Here is a 13,821-nt window from a genome sequence, read left to right on the forward strand (position 1 = left end):
TGGCTGCGCTATGACGAACAGTTTTGTCAGCGGAGTGCTATTCGCCCATCCTTGAGGTGGGATCATAAGGACATTAGTTTATGGATGCGCCTTATGACCTCGGCTAGGCAGACCAGTCAGTTTTTTCAAGGGGGAGCCGGTGGGTCCACTAACCCCGGACAATCGGCCAGAAGAAAAAAAGGGGTTTGTTGGCAATTCAATGAGGGCTCCTGCAAGTTTGGGGGGGTCGTGCAAGTACAAGTATGCTCTGGCTGTGGAGGAGGACACCCTATGTCCCGCTGCTTCAAGCAAGGAAAAAGTAGGACAGGAGATGCTGTTGGAAAAGGGGACAATGCCGGTGAGGGTGGAAAGGATGCAGCCTTTCCTCGATAGATACCTGGATAGGGAGGCAGCACAATTGCTGGCCCGGGGGTTTTCAGAGGGATTTCGGATTCTGGCACGGCTGGTCAACACTCCCCCGTTGGCACGCAATCTGCGATCAGCGTTACAACACGCTAGGGTGGTGTCGGATAAGCTAAAAAAGGAGGTGGCATTGGGGTGCATGTGGGGCCCCTTCCCCGTGGCGCCAATACCGGCCTTGGTGGTGTCACCTTTGGGGGTGGTACCTAACAAAGAGCCTAACATCATCTGTCATTTCCGAAAGGGGGTTCGGTAAACGATGCCATTGACCCAGAGATTTGCGCGGTGTCTTATACATCGTTTGATGCAGCAGTCTTTTGGGTAAGGAAGCACGGGAAGGCAGCGCTGATGGCTAAGACGGACATAGAGTCGGCCTTCCGTTTGCTCCCGGTACATCCTGATAGCTTTCGTTTGCTAGGTTGTCACTGGCAAGAGGAGTTTTACATGGATAGGTGCTTGCTCATGGGCTGCTCCATGTCCTGTGCATTGTTTGAACGATTTAGTTCATTCATTGAGTGGGTGGTTCGGGACGTCATGGGAATGAATTCAATAATACACTATTTGGACGATTTCCTCTGTGTGTGCCCACCTGCCTCGGAAGTTTGCGTGGTTTTGTTGGCTACATTGGAACACATCACTGAGAAGTTTGGAGTTCCCCCTAGCCCCGGATAAGAAGGAGGGTCAGACGACGGTCTTGAGTTTCTTGGGCACTGTGTTGGACTCTGAGAAGATGGAATGTAGGCTGCCGGAGGAGGACCGTTACAATTGCTGTTGGGTAAGTTGAACTTTGTGTGTTGCATCTTGCCGATGGGGAGGGTATTTTGCCGACGGCCGTTGGCAAGTACCATGGGGGTCACATCCCCCAAGCACTATGTGCGCTTGGTGAGGGCTCATAGAGAGGATCTGGCGACATGGCACACGTTCCTGGTGAACTTCAATGGCAGGGCGCTGTGGATGTCGGCCCTGTTAGCAACTTTGACCTGGAACTATACACTGATGCGGCGGGGGCAGCGGGCTTCGGTATTTTTTTCCAGGGTAAATGGAGCACAGGGCCATGGCTGGAATCATGGAAGAAGGCAGACCTCGTGAAGAACATGTTACTGTTGGAACTGTTTCCGGTGGTCCTAGCGGTGGAATTGTTCAGGAATTTGAAAGTTAGGTTTCATGGGGATAACTTGGGGGGTGGTACAGGTGATCAACAAGGTATCGGTGGCATCACCGCCGGTGGTCAGGTTGCTCAGGCACCTCGTACTATGCTGTCTGCAGTTGAACGTGTTCATCTATGCTGTGCACCTCCCGGGAGTGGAGAACGTCATCGCTGATGCTTTGTCTCACTTTCAGTGGGACAGGTTTCGGTAGTTGGCACCGGGGGGGGGGGACAACGAGGGGCCCCTTGTCCAGAGTGGCTGTGGAGGATTGTCTTGGATGAGTAGCAGGATGGATCAGGTTGTCGGTGATCGAAACCACGTGATCAGCATACAATAGGGTGTGGGTGGAATGGGTAGCCCTCATGCAACAGGTCAAGGAGGAACGGGACCTCCGTTTATTAGTTTTATATTTTGTTTCCAGGAATTTGGAGGCAGGGGTGTCAGTGTTGGGTCTTGATAAAAAAAAAAATTGGCTGGGTTGGCATTTGGTTCAAGTGTGTTTGCTGGATACGACAAAAGATTTTTGGGTAAGACAGGCAATGAAGGGTTACAGGCGTTCTCGACCAAGCAGGGACTCGAGGAGCCTGGTTTCGTTTGAGCTCTTGGGTAGGTTATTGGGTCAGTTACCAGTTACTTGTTCGTCAGCATACGAGGTGGCCTTGTTTAAGGCGGTGTTTCGGATTAGCGAACTAGTGAGTCCCTCAAAGAAAGAACATGGTGGGTTAGGAGTAGCTGAAGTGGTGTGCAAGGTGGACAGGCCGTCCATACTGGTGTGCAGATTGAAAACAGACCAGTGGGGCAAGGGAAGGACGGTGCAGGTGTTTTCACTGCCCGGATCGCCCTTGTGCCCTATAACGTTGGTGCACCGGAATGAGCTGTCCCTCTCACGATTTCAATTTGCTGCAGTTTTCAGGAAGTGTTTGGAGGCGTTGGGTTTGGGGGGGGGGAATGAAAATGTTTCCTCTCACTCATTTTGCATAGGGGCAGCTACAGAAGCAGTCAGGTGGGGGTTGGATGAGGCTGCAGTAAATCTGATTGGGAGGTGGGAATTTAGGAGGTTTAAATCGTATGTTCGTCCTCACCTTTTGATTGTATAAGGTGGAAGAGGGGGGTAGGGGTAGATATGGACATTGTACTTTGTGTTTGAGGTCAATATTGATGGTTTGGGGGTTGTGTTTTTCTTCTCTTCCTTTCTTACAGGTAGAACACAGGGCCTGGTCTGGATAGTAGGCCACTCTTATGTTTGTTGGGGGGCTAAGAGAGGTGATGCTCGTCCAGACAAAAGGCCACTTGGGTTTTCCAGAGAGGATGCATGTACAAGATGGTTGGGGGTGCTGAGCATTTTGTGAGGCAGGGCAGAGGTACATAGATTTGTACGCCTGGACAGGCCTCCAGATGTGTTGGTACTACATGTGGGGGGCAATGACCTAGGCAGCAAGACCATGTTGGACTTGGTGAGGGATATTAAATTAGATTTTTGCCAGCTCCGCCTTGCCTTTCCACACATGATAATAGCGTGGTCAGACATGATGGCCAGGACCTCTTGGAAATTGGCGAGATCAGTGGAGAAGATGACTAGGGCCAGGAAGAAAGTGAATAAGGAGACCAGTGGTTTTGTGGTCAGGAATTGGGGGGGGGGGGGGAGGGGGGTTGGCTATACAGCACCTGGAATTGGAAGTGGACACCTGGCAATACTTGGAGAGAGATGGGGTTCTGAACGATGTGGGGACTGACTTGTGGTCCTTGGGTCTACAGCGAACCTTGAGGGTTTAGCAGGGCACACAAGGGTGAATGAATGAATGAAACACTTGTATAGCGCACAATGCGAACTGAATCACCTCTAGGCGCTGTGGCGAGCTTTGATCATCTGCTAAAAGAGGAAGGTCTTGAGTTTTTTCCTAAAAGCCAGGTGATTTTCTTCCAGGCGGATGTTGATTGGTAGAGCATTCCATAGCCGAGGCCATTGTACAGCGAATCTCCGATCACCCTTGGATTTATACCGGGCTTTGGGTACGAGGAGGAGGTTTTTGTTGGCTGATCGAAGACTGCGGTTTGGTGTGTAATGATTTATTTTCTCTTTTAGGTATTGCGGAGCTTCTCTATGCACGCATTTGTGGGTGAGGCAAAGGGTCTTGAACATGATCCGATTTTTTACGGTTAGCCAATGTAAGCTCCTCAGCGAAGGAGAAATGGATTCCCAGGGTTTTTATTCCTGTTATCAGCCTTGCCACCGTGTTTTGGATCAGTTGTAATCGCGCAAGTTGATATTGTGGTAATCCTATGTAAAGCGAGTTTGCGTAGTCAAGTCGTGAATTAACGATTGTTCCAACTCCCACTGCTTTGTCATTCTTTGGTATAAAAGGGATGAGTCTGCGAAGCATGCGTAGCAGATGGTGAGATCGACTGACTACAGATCCTATTTGCGCATCCATTGACATTTGTGCGTCTAAAATAACCCAGAGACTCTTCGCTTTGGTCTTTGGGGAGATAGTCTGCCCAAAGATGGTTGGTGGAGACCAGGAGGTTTTGGTTGCGGGCTTATGATTTCGGTGTAAGATAAGAAGCTCTGTCTTTGATTCGTTCAGCTGGAGGGAGTTTGTGGTCATCCAGTCCTCTATTGATTTGAGGCAGTTTTCAAGTTGTTGTTGGTGATCTTTTTTTTCCCATTGATCCGGAAATAAAGTTGCGTGTCGTCAGCGTAAGAGTGGAAGCAGAGATCTGATGATTTGAAGGAGTGGGCGAATGTAAATGTTGAAGAGAACGGTAAGGTTTTTCCCTTGTGTGCTGTGGCATGTTGGTCTGTGCGGATAAAGGATTAACCCCAATGATGGAAGAGTTCAGGACCTATCGGTGGTATAGTACCCGTGGGTGGTGGTCCAGCTAGCAGTAGTTTAGCTGAAGTTGGTTATCAGGTGCACTACGGTCAGTGTTTTGCCTCTGAGCTAGCACATCTAGTTTTTGGGTACCGCACTGCTGTAATGGATATGATTGGTGGGTTTCTCCCGCACAGACCAACAGGAGGAGTTTAACCACTTGCTTACTGGGCACTTAAACCCCCTCAGTCCCAGAGCAATTTTCAGCGCTGATGCACTTTGAATGACAATTGCGCGGTCATACAACACTGTACCCAAATGAAATTTTTATAATTTTTTTCCCACAAATAGAGCTTTCTTTTGGTGGTATTTAATTACAGCTGGGAGTTTTATTCTTTGCTAAACAAACAAAAAAAGATGCAAAAAAAAAATCATGTTTAAGGCTGGGTTCACACTGCTGCGGGGGGAGATCCGGATGTGATTCGCACCGCAAATCACATCCGATCTCCGGAGCGATGCGAGTACAGCCATACAGATAGTATGGCTGAATTCGCAGCGCTCCCGCAGCAAACTCGCACGGGACCCTTTTTTTGGTCCGCAACAGAATCGGATCGCATGGTTGTTCACACCATGCGATCCGATTCCTGTGCGAGTCGGCAGATCGCACTGCGATCTGCGGACGGATCTGGGGGTGTCATTAACATAACATTGACACTCCCAGCCGTCCGCATAGGGCAGTGTGAACTGCCGGCGGGAGGTGTGCGATGCGGGAAAACGCTGCGGATTCGCAGCGTTCCCGCATCGCAGCGGTGTGAACCCGGCCTTAAAGTTTGTTATAAAATTTTGCAAACAGGTCATTTTTCTCCTTCATTGAAGTGCGCTGATGAGGCGGCACTGATAGGCTGCATTGGTGGGCACTGATAGGCATAGTTAAGGCGGCACAAATAAGGCGGCACTGATGGACACATAAGGTGGCACAGATGGGTACCACTGATAGATGGGACTGATAGGTGGCACTGCTGGGCACTGGTAGATCACACTGATGGGCACGGATATGTGGCATGGGTGCAGCACCTTTGTTAAGGCAGATTGTGGGCACTGCTGGGTGGCACTTACTTTTTTTATTGTTGCACTGGCAGGGGGCAGGTGGGCACTAGCAGTGCTGGCCATGATCGGGACTGATGTCCCGATCACGGCCGCCGGTGATCGGCTTTTTTTTTCTCCTCGCGCTGACAGCGCGCGGAGGAATAATAGCCGATTACCGGCTCCGTTATATCACATGATCGGCTGACAGCTGATCACGTGATAAGGGGTCGGGATCGACCCCTTGCACGGATCGGTGATCAGGCGAGTCTCGTAGACTCGCCGATCACAGAGCGCACGCGCCCCTCAGGGGGCGCGCAGGCCGCTCGTGAACGGGACTACGTCAATAGACATAGTCCCGGAAAAGGAGATCCGCGCTGTAGCCGTCAATTGACTATAGCGCGGATCTCAAGTGGTTAATAGAGGAAGTGCCTTACTACTTTATTCAGTTATGTAAATTTGAATATTTTATAATAAAGATAATTGGCTGCTACAGCCATGTTTACTCCAGATTGGTGTGGTCTCATTTTCTGGGATTTTGTTAAGGGGGGGGGACGTAGTTGGGAGGTATGGTTATGGTAGCAATAAGATACATCTGTTATACAAGGGTCATGACATGTTAGGTATCAATTTACTCTGCTTAACATTATCACAATATTTGGGCTAAAACTTTATGGTTTTATTATTAAAAGTTTTGCCAGTTTAGTTTGCAAGACCATGACCAGTGTAGTCCAGATTTACCCACTTTACATAACTGTTAAACCACTTATACTACAACTCCCAGTCTCTTACCCTCCTTAAAATGAGATCATTTAAGGTATGGCGTATAAAGTGCCATAACAGCCTATTTTATTAACCACTTGCTTACTGGGCACTTAAACACCCTTCCTGCCCAGACCAATTTTCAGTGCTCTCACACTTTGAATGACAATTACTCAGTCATGCGACACTGTACCCAAATTAATTTTTTGTCCTTTTTTCCCCCCACAAATGGAGCTTTTTGGTGGTATTTGATCACCTCTGGGGTTTTTATTTTTTGCGCTATAAATGAAAAAAAAAAAATTATATTTTTGTTTGTGACAAAATTATGCAAATTATTAATTCTTCATAAATTGTGGCCACAATTTATACTGCTATATATCTTTGGTAAAAATAACCCAAATTAGTGGATATTATTTGGTCTTTGTGAAAGTCAGAGAGTCTACAAGCTGTGGTGCGACTCGCACAAAATTGATCACATCTGATGTACTGGTGGCCGATCTCACTTCTTGTGACCCGGACAAGCCAGGAAAGTACAAATACCCCCCAAATCACCCCTTTTTGTAAAGTAGACATTCTAAGGTGTTTAGTAAGGGGCATAGTGAGCTTTTTGATGTCATTTTTTCCCACAATTCTTTTCAAAATTAAGATTTTATTTTTTTTTTCCACAAAATTGTCATTGTAATAGGTTATTTCTCTCACATGGCATGTGTATACCACAAATGACACCCCCAAAAAAATTCTGCTACTCCTGAGTATTACAATACCACATGTGTGGGACTTTTTCACAGCCTGGCCACATAGAGAGGCCCAACATGCAGGGAGCACCATCATGTGTTCTAGGAGCATAAATTACACATCTAACTTGTTGACTATTACACCTTTGAAGGCCCTGGGGGACATGTGCCACTTTTTTTTTCCCCACACTTACAGCCGCTGCAACTGTTTATCTCTCCCTCACACGCCGTCTGTGAGGAGGGAGAGCGGCGCTCAAAGATGATCTCATATGTTTACATGTGCGATCTCACATTGGCACACCGCTCGCGCTGTAAACAGCCACTGTGATTGGCCGTTTACAGCAATCTGCGGCGCACATTGCGGAAGTAAACATCAGGACGGCCTCCCGGACGAAAGCGCCTGTGTAATTATATATAATTTTTTGTAAAAACAGACATTGTTTTAACCCCAGTCTGTCAATGACAACACCCCATATTCCACCACCAATACACTGCAGGATCTTTGCCAACAGGCTAGGCCTCCAGCTGTAACGCGCTCAGAGACAACCCCCTTCCCACAGTGTGATTATTACTGTATCACATCCACTTTTCTGCTGGAATACACCAGAGGGGCACATACTGATAAGCCCCTACCCCTTTTTATCACCTCTGTTTACTGCCACCATCAAAGACCAACAGAAAACACAGCCAACTCTTTTTCACTGTTAGGACGACCTTCACCTGCTCCTGAAAGAACACACTTAACATATATAAAGGGAGGGAAAACTGCGTCCTCCTGTCTTTTCCTCCCCATACTGCCTTGATCTTGGCCCCGTCCATTCTTTAAATATGGCCACTCCCCCAGTTTCCATACTGCTCCTCCCTATTCCTTTTTGTGACTTGGGCATACCATCATGCCTGGCCCTGCACCAATTCCTCTCCAAATGTTCTGGGCCTCACTCTGCGCAAATGCAGCGTGACAAATTTCAACCACCATTTTATACTCTAGGATAGATATATGTGTAATTTTCTAGCAAAAAAAAAAAAAAAGTTTGAACCTGTAAACAGGCCTGGTCCTTTAACCACTTAAGAGGAACTCTGCTCCCACAAAGTTCTTACACCACAGCTGATCTTACAAGCCTCTGGGGCCTGGCTTGCTGCTCGGTTCTGTAGACACAGCATGGTATATCTAGGGTGGCCACCTTTTCTTAAAGCAAAAGTTTATATTAAAAACCCCACACTCCAGGTGTCCCATGTTGTGCCCCCCTTACATCATTTACCCCCTGGGCGTCATTCAATACATCAAAGTTGTAGTGTGTATGTGGCACGCCCCCCCCCCCCATACACTGAATAAAGTTGGGAGCTCAGATGAGTTAAGATTTGCACATTTAGATTAAGTTGCAAAATGAAACAAAACACTCTCCCAAAAATATTTTATTTTCTTCCTCATTACAAATGAGCAAGATAACACTGAACAGGATATTACAAATAGATACACAAGTTATTTACACTATTAGTGTTCAGGCCATCTCAGTCCACAAAAATATTGTGCGGTGTCAGCCAAGTGCATTTCTGGAAGATCAGAACTTTCAGGTTCTTTAAGGAGTTTTGAAAAGGATGGGGGAGGGGCGTTTCTGAATATGTGATCACTGAAATTGGCCCTCATCTCCATCTTAGAAATACCCCAGCTCATCATCCTTGGTCTTATCCGCCTGGAAAGACTCCAATGTTGGTCCCTCATCTGAACCAGGCAGAGGTACGAAGACTCGAACGTGGATATAAGTGTCCTCTCCAGTGTCCACCTGAAGACAACAGAAAAAATTCAAACAATTCCACCTTTAATTATGTAGTTTCAAATACAATCATAGTAAAGTTGTACTAGAACAGTTTCAGATGCCTGGGGGCTACTTTAGTTTGCAGGCTCCTGTGGGGCAAGGATTGGCACAACTGCTGGAATGTTGTCTGTACAACACCATGAATAGGTCAACTATACAAATGTAAAGATAGTATGACAGGTGAAATGAGAGACTAAGCTCTTCTGGTGCAGAGACTGACATGGATTTGCATAGCAGCATCATCTGTACATTGTGATGTCATGTCAGCTATATAAAAAGTATAATAGTGTGACATGTGTTCAGCGCTAAACTGACAACATTACATAAAACCCAAAGCATTACCTTGAAAAAGTAATTTGTTCCGGCAACAACCTGAGTACTGACAAGGACTGCCTTAAATTCTCCGGGGTTTGTCCCAGACTGCTTCTCATACTGTTCCTTCACCTGGGGAAAACAAATTAGGGAATAAGTGAAAGAATTTAATGTCAACATGCAAAGCTGTATGATGCTGGGGTTTTGTGAAGGGGATGTCCACTTTGGCTACTTCCACACTAGAGTTTTTGAAGCACTTTTTCATCAAGGAATGCTTCCCCTTTAAATTCCTAAAAGACTCAAGAATTGGGACACCTGCCTTTACACGCACATGAACTTTAATGGCATCCCAGTCTTAGTCAGTAGGGTTCAATATTGAGTTGGCCCACCCTTTGCAGCTATAACAGCTTCAACTCTTCTGGGAAGGCCGTCCACAAGGTTTAGGAGTGTGTCTATGGGAATGTTTGACCATTCTTCCAGAAGCGCATTTGGGAGGTCGGGCACTGATGTTGGAGTCTCTGCTCCAATTCATCCAAAATGGTGTTCCATCAGGTTGAGGTCAGGACTCTGCAGGCCAGTCAAGTTCCTTCAGCCCAAACCCGCTCATCCATGTCGTCTTTATGGACCTTGCTTTATACACTGGTGCATCGTCATGCTGGAACAGGAAGGGGCCCATCCCCAAACTGTTCCCACAAAATTGGGAGCATGAAATTGTTTTAGTATGCCAACACCTTAAGAGTTCTCACTGGAACTAAGGGGTCTGGCCCCTGAAAAGCCACCCCACACCATAATACCCCTCCAAATGATTTGGACCAGTGCACAAAAGCAAGGTCCATAAAAGACCGAGGCCCTAAAGTGCCAGGACAGTACAGTCCCATCCCTTCTTGGAGACAGGCATTTAGTAAGTAGTAACTATGACAGTTTTTGTAACAAGGATATCAAACTTGCTACCCCCCCCCCCCCCCCGGTATACTGTTAGCAGTGCAGCACATCATACAGTGCCTTGCAAAAAGTATTCACCCCCTTTGTTATGAAGCCCCAATGCATACCCAATTCCCCCCCCCCCCAGAAGAGGAGAATTGTCTAACTCAGTGGCAGGTCTCTTGGCACAGGCTTCTGTTAATACACACTGCAGGCTTGAGAGGCTGTGTGGATAACCTGTCCCGCCCCTCTGTTGCATGCCAATTCCTGATGCTAGAAGCTCCGGATGATGAAAGGCCTGCTGGCTGCCGCCCACAATGCAATATTCCTTCCTGTGCTGGGACAAAGCACTCCAGTGCTCAGCACCAGCTGACAGTCTGCGCTCAGGTGAAGAGTGTACCTGGGCACAACCCATGCACACACCTTGCCAATCCCTGATCACAGGGGGCACTTAACACCCCCTGCCAACACCCATGCCTAGGAGTGCCATCAAATACATCATAACCAAATGGAAACATGGCACAACAGCAAACCTGCCAAGAGACAGACACCAAAACTCACAACAGCCAAGGAGGGCATTAATCAGAGTCAGCACAGAGACCTAAGGTAACCCTGGAGGAGCTGTGGAGTTCCACAGCAGAGACTGGAGTATCTGTACATAGGACGCCAATAAGCCATATGTGCCATAGAGCTGGGCTTTATGGCAGAAGACAGACATTACTTTCAGCAAAAACATGTTTTGAGTTTGCAAAAAAGCACGTGGGAGACTCCCAAAGCGTATGGAGGAAGGTGCTCTGGTCTGAGGAGACAAAACTTTAACTTTTTGGCCATCAAAGGAAACGCCATGTCTGGCACAAACCCAACACATCATCCAAAGAACACCATCCCCACAGTGAAACATGGTGGTGGGACTAGGAAACTGGTCAGAGTTGAGGGAAAGATGGATGGTGCCAAATACAGGGATATTTGAGCAAAATCTGTACCACTCTGATTTGAGGCTAGGATGGAGGTTCACCTTCTGGTAGGACAATGACTCCTAACACTGCTAAAGCACTTGGAGTGGTTTAATGGGAAACATGTAAATGTGTTGGAATGGCCTAAGCAAAGCCCAGACCTCAAGCCAATAGAAACTGCGGTCAGATTAAAGATTGCTGTGCACAAGTGAAAACCATCCAACTTGAAGGAGCTGGAGCAGTTTTGCAAGGAGGAATGGGCAAAAGTTCTAGCTCAAGATGTGGCAAGGCTTAGACACACAAATGATGCAAATCCTCAAACAATCCATGTTAATTCCAGGTGTGAGGCGACAAAAAAAAAAAAAAATAATAATAATAATAATCCCAAGGGGGTGAATACTTTTGCAAGGCACTGTATACCAGATGTGGCAGTGAACAGAGACAATGACAGTATGTAAAAATTTACATTTTTAACCTTTACACCCTGTCAGATTAGTTTAGTGTCACCACAGAGATACTACTCCAGCGGTATGGGGTGATCAAGGATTTTGTTTAACAGATTATAAACTTTTTTTAGCTGTCCTGAATGGGTTAACATTCATGACAGTTTAGTTACCGTTGACATGCTGTGATTGGCTACATGGTATGAATGGGCCCTGGGTAGCCAGGTACAATGATAACTGAGCCAAATCACAGCCAACACTAAGCAAGCAGTCATGAATGGAAACCAGTCATTAGTTTTGCTTACATTAGTTCACAGGCAGTTTCTAAAATGCCGCTTTTGTAAATTTTAAAAGCCAGTATAAAAAAAATTGTGGTAAAACCAAGGTACTTGTGGGTTTAATCTTTTGGACGATCCTCCTTTAAGGGGGCGTTGTAGGGCGTGTCCTGTGCCTACATACTAATAGGCATCCGATTCCCAGTGGAGAAAGTTGGGAGGTACAGTAATGTGAACCCCTTCCAAAAGATAGTTCAGACATTCAGTGAAGGGTACAAGTAATGCAACAAAGAAATACAAGACACACCTAAACTTTCTACAAGGTAGGAAGAGCCTTTGCTGTTCTAGCAGGCCTGTCCCCATGTACAAACCATAAAGACATGGTTTGACCAATTTGGTGGAGAGGAACTTGAGGTCAACTCTGATCACCATCCAAACAGATATGGTTGGAGGAAATCAATGTGTCCTCCGGTGAGCCCTGACCGCAACCCTACTGATCACTTTTGAGATCAATTGGAAAGACGATCACAAGCCAGGTCTTCTCATACAACACTAGCACCTGACCTGAAAAATGATCTTCTGGGTGGAACATATCCATCTCCAAACTAACATTTTAGGGCTCATTACATGCAATCTGGCCATGTGGGTGAGTGGTTGGTTCATGCAGCTGGGTCTTACTCTAGGGCAGTGATGGCGAACCTCAGCACCCCAGATGTTTTGGAACTACACTTCCCATGATGCTCCAACACATCTGGGGTGCCAAGGTTCGCCATCACTGCTCTAGGGCAATGATGGCAATTCTTGGCACCCCAGATTTTTTTGTAACTAAAATTTCCTCAAGATGCTCATGAACTCCGCAGTATAGTTTAGCATTATAGGAAGTGTAGTGCCAAGGTTCACCATCACTGCTCTGTGGTAACAGTATATGAACACAGCCGCAAGTCCCAAGTTGGCAGGTGTGGCAAGTTACCCCAAGCACACAAGTGTCCAGAGGCCACACACACCCGCAGCCATTTTAACAGCCTCCGCATCCCCATAACAGCGTCAACCACAAACTCACTGTACAGGACATCACCCATTAGAATGGTAACTCAGTTTTATATTCAGAATTGGAAAGGTTTGTCTATCTCAAATAATTATAGTGTACTTTTGGGGAGTGATTGCAATAGAGAGATGTTCCTTTACTTTTTTGTAACACACACAAAATATGGAACAGCAAACAGGTATAGTTTAGTTAAAAACAAAGTGAAACATTATGCAAGATACATAGAAGGGGGAATTTGTCAAAATGTGATTAGTTGTGCACATCAACCAATCATGTAATATTCATTGCCAAAACTGAACTGACAATAAAAGCTGATTGGTTTCCATGCACAGCTGCTCCAGGGTTGATAAATACCACCCCCCCCCCCCCCCCCATTAGGGTTACATTTTAGGGATCCAGGAGAGTGAAGCAGCTTCTCGTATTAAAGGGCCATCCATGTACATTGTACATGGACAGCAATTGGGAATTGCATTGCTTCCTCCATTGTTAATGGAAACTAACACAATTTCTAGCTAATAAAACACTATAGTTATTTTATAGGACCCATTCACACCAACAGGCACTCATGATGCACACTGGTGTACATTGTTACAACACATTGCAGAGTTTACACTTAAATTACTGGTAATGCAACTCCATAAATGACACATTGTAATACATTTTAATACAACACACTTGTATGGAGAGCACAGGACACACAGAGATGAATTGTTATCTCCCAATGCAGATCATCACACCTGGTGCTAACAAGCCCTTCAGATTGGATCCCCGACCACTTACCTTGTCAAGGATGGCTTGATCTTCTTCAGTAGGTTCCCTGGGCTTACTTGCTCCCCCAACTATTGCCTGCTCTTCACTCATGTTTGCAAAGTTCCCAACAGACTGATACCTCTCAAGCAGAAACCTGGGCTTATATACCTGAGGGCCATACCATTCCACAGAGAGGGCGGGGGTGTCCAATAATGACCACACCCTGCAAGTGATGGGCTATTCAGGAGAAAACTGATACTAGAGTATGGAAATGATGCCGAACAAATCTTGTGATGGCTGAAACAACGCCTGTGCTGAGAAGGGTATTTTCGATATTTTCACCAACCCCCCCCCCCCCCCCCAAGCCAA

At 46.5% G+C, this 13,821-nt stretch overlaps 1 protein-coding gene across 1 annotated transcript; it reads right to left on the reverse strand.

The window, feature by feature from the left end:
* Positions 1-8,323: 8,323 nt before the first annotated feature.
* Positions 8,324-13,575, reverse strand: LOC143984222 (cystatin-A-like). Its single transcript, XM_077484508.1, has 3 exons — positions 13,483-13,575; positions 9,096-9,197; positions 8,324-8,720 (listed from the first exon to the last, which is right to left on the reverse strand). Exons 1-3 carry the CDS (start codon positions 13,561-13,563, stop codon positions 8,592-8,594), a joined length of 312 nt encoding a protein of 103 aa, XP_077340634.1. The 5' UTR covers positions 13,564-13,575; the 3' UTR covers positions 8,324-8,591.
* Between the last annotated feature and the right edge of the window lie 246 nt (positions 13,576-13,821).

This window comes from Lithobates pipiens, unplaced genomic scaffold (assembly GCF_037356315.1).
Source record: "Lithobates pipiens isolate NorthernLeopardFrog02 unplaced genomic scaffold, aLitPip1_a1.2 Scaffold_16, whole genome shotgun sequence".
Classification (NCBI taxonomy): Eukaryota; Metazoa; Chordata; class Amphibia; order Anura; family Ranidae; genus Lithobates; species Lithobates pipiens.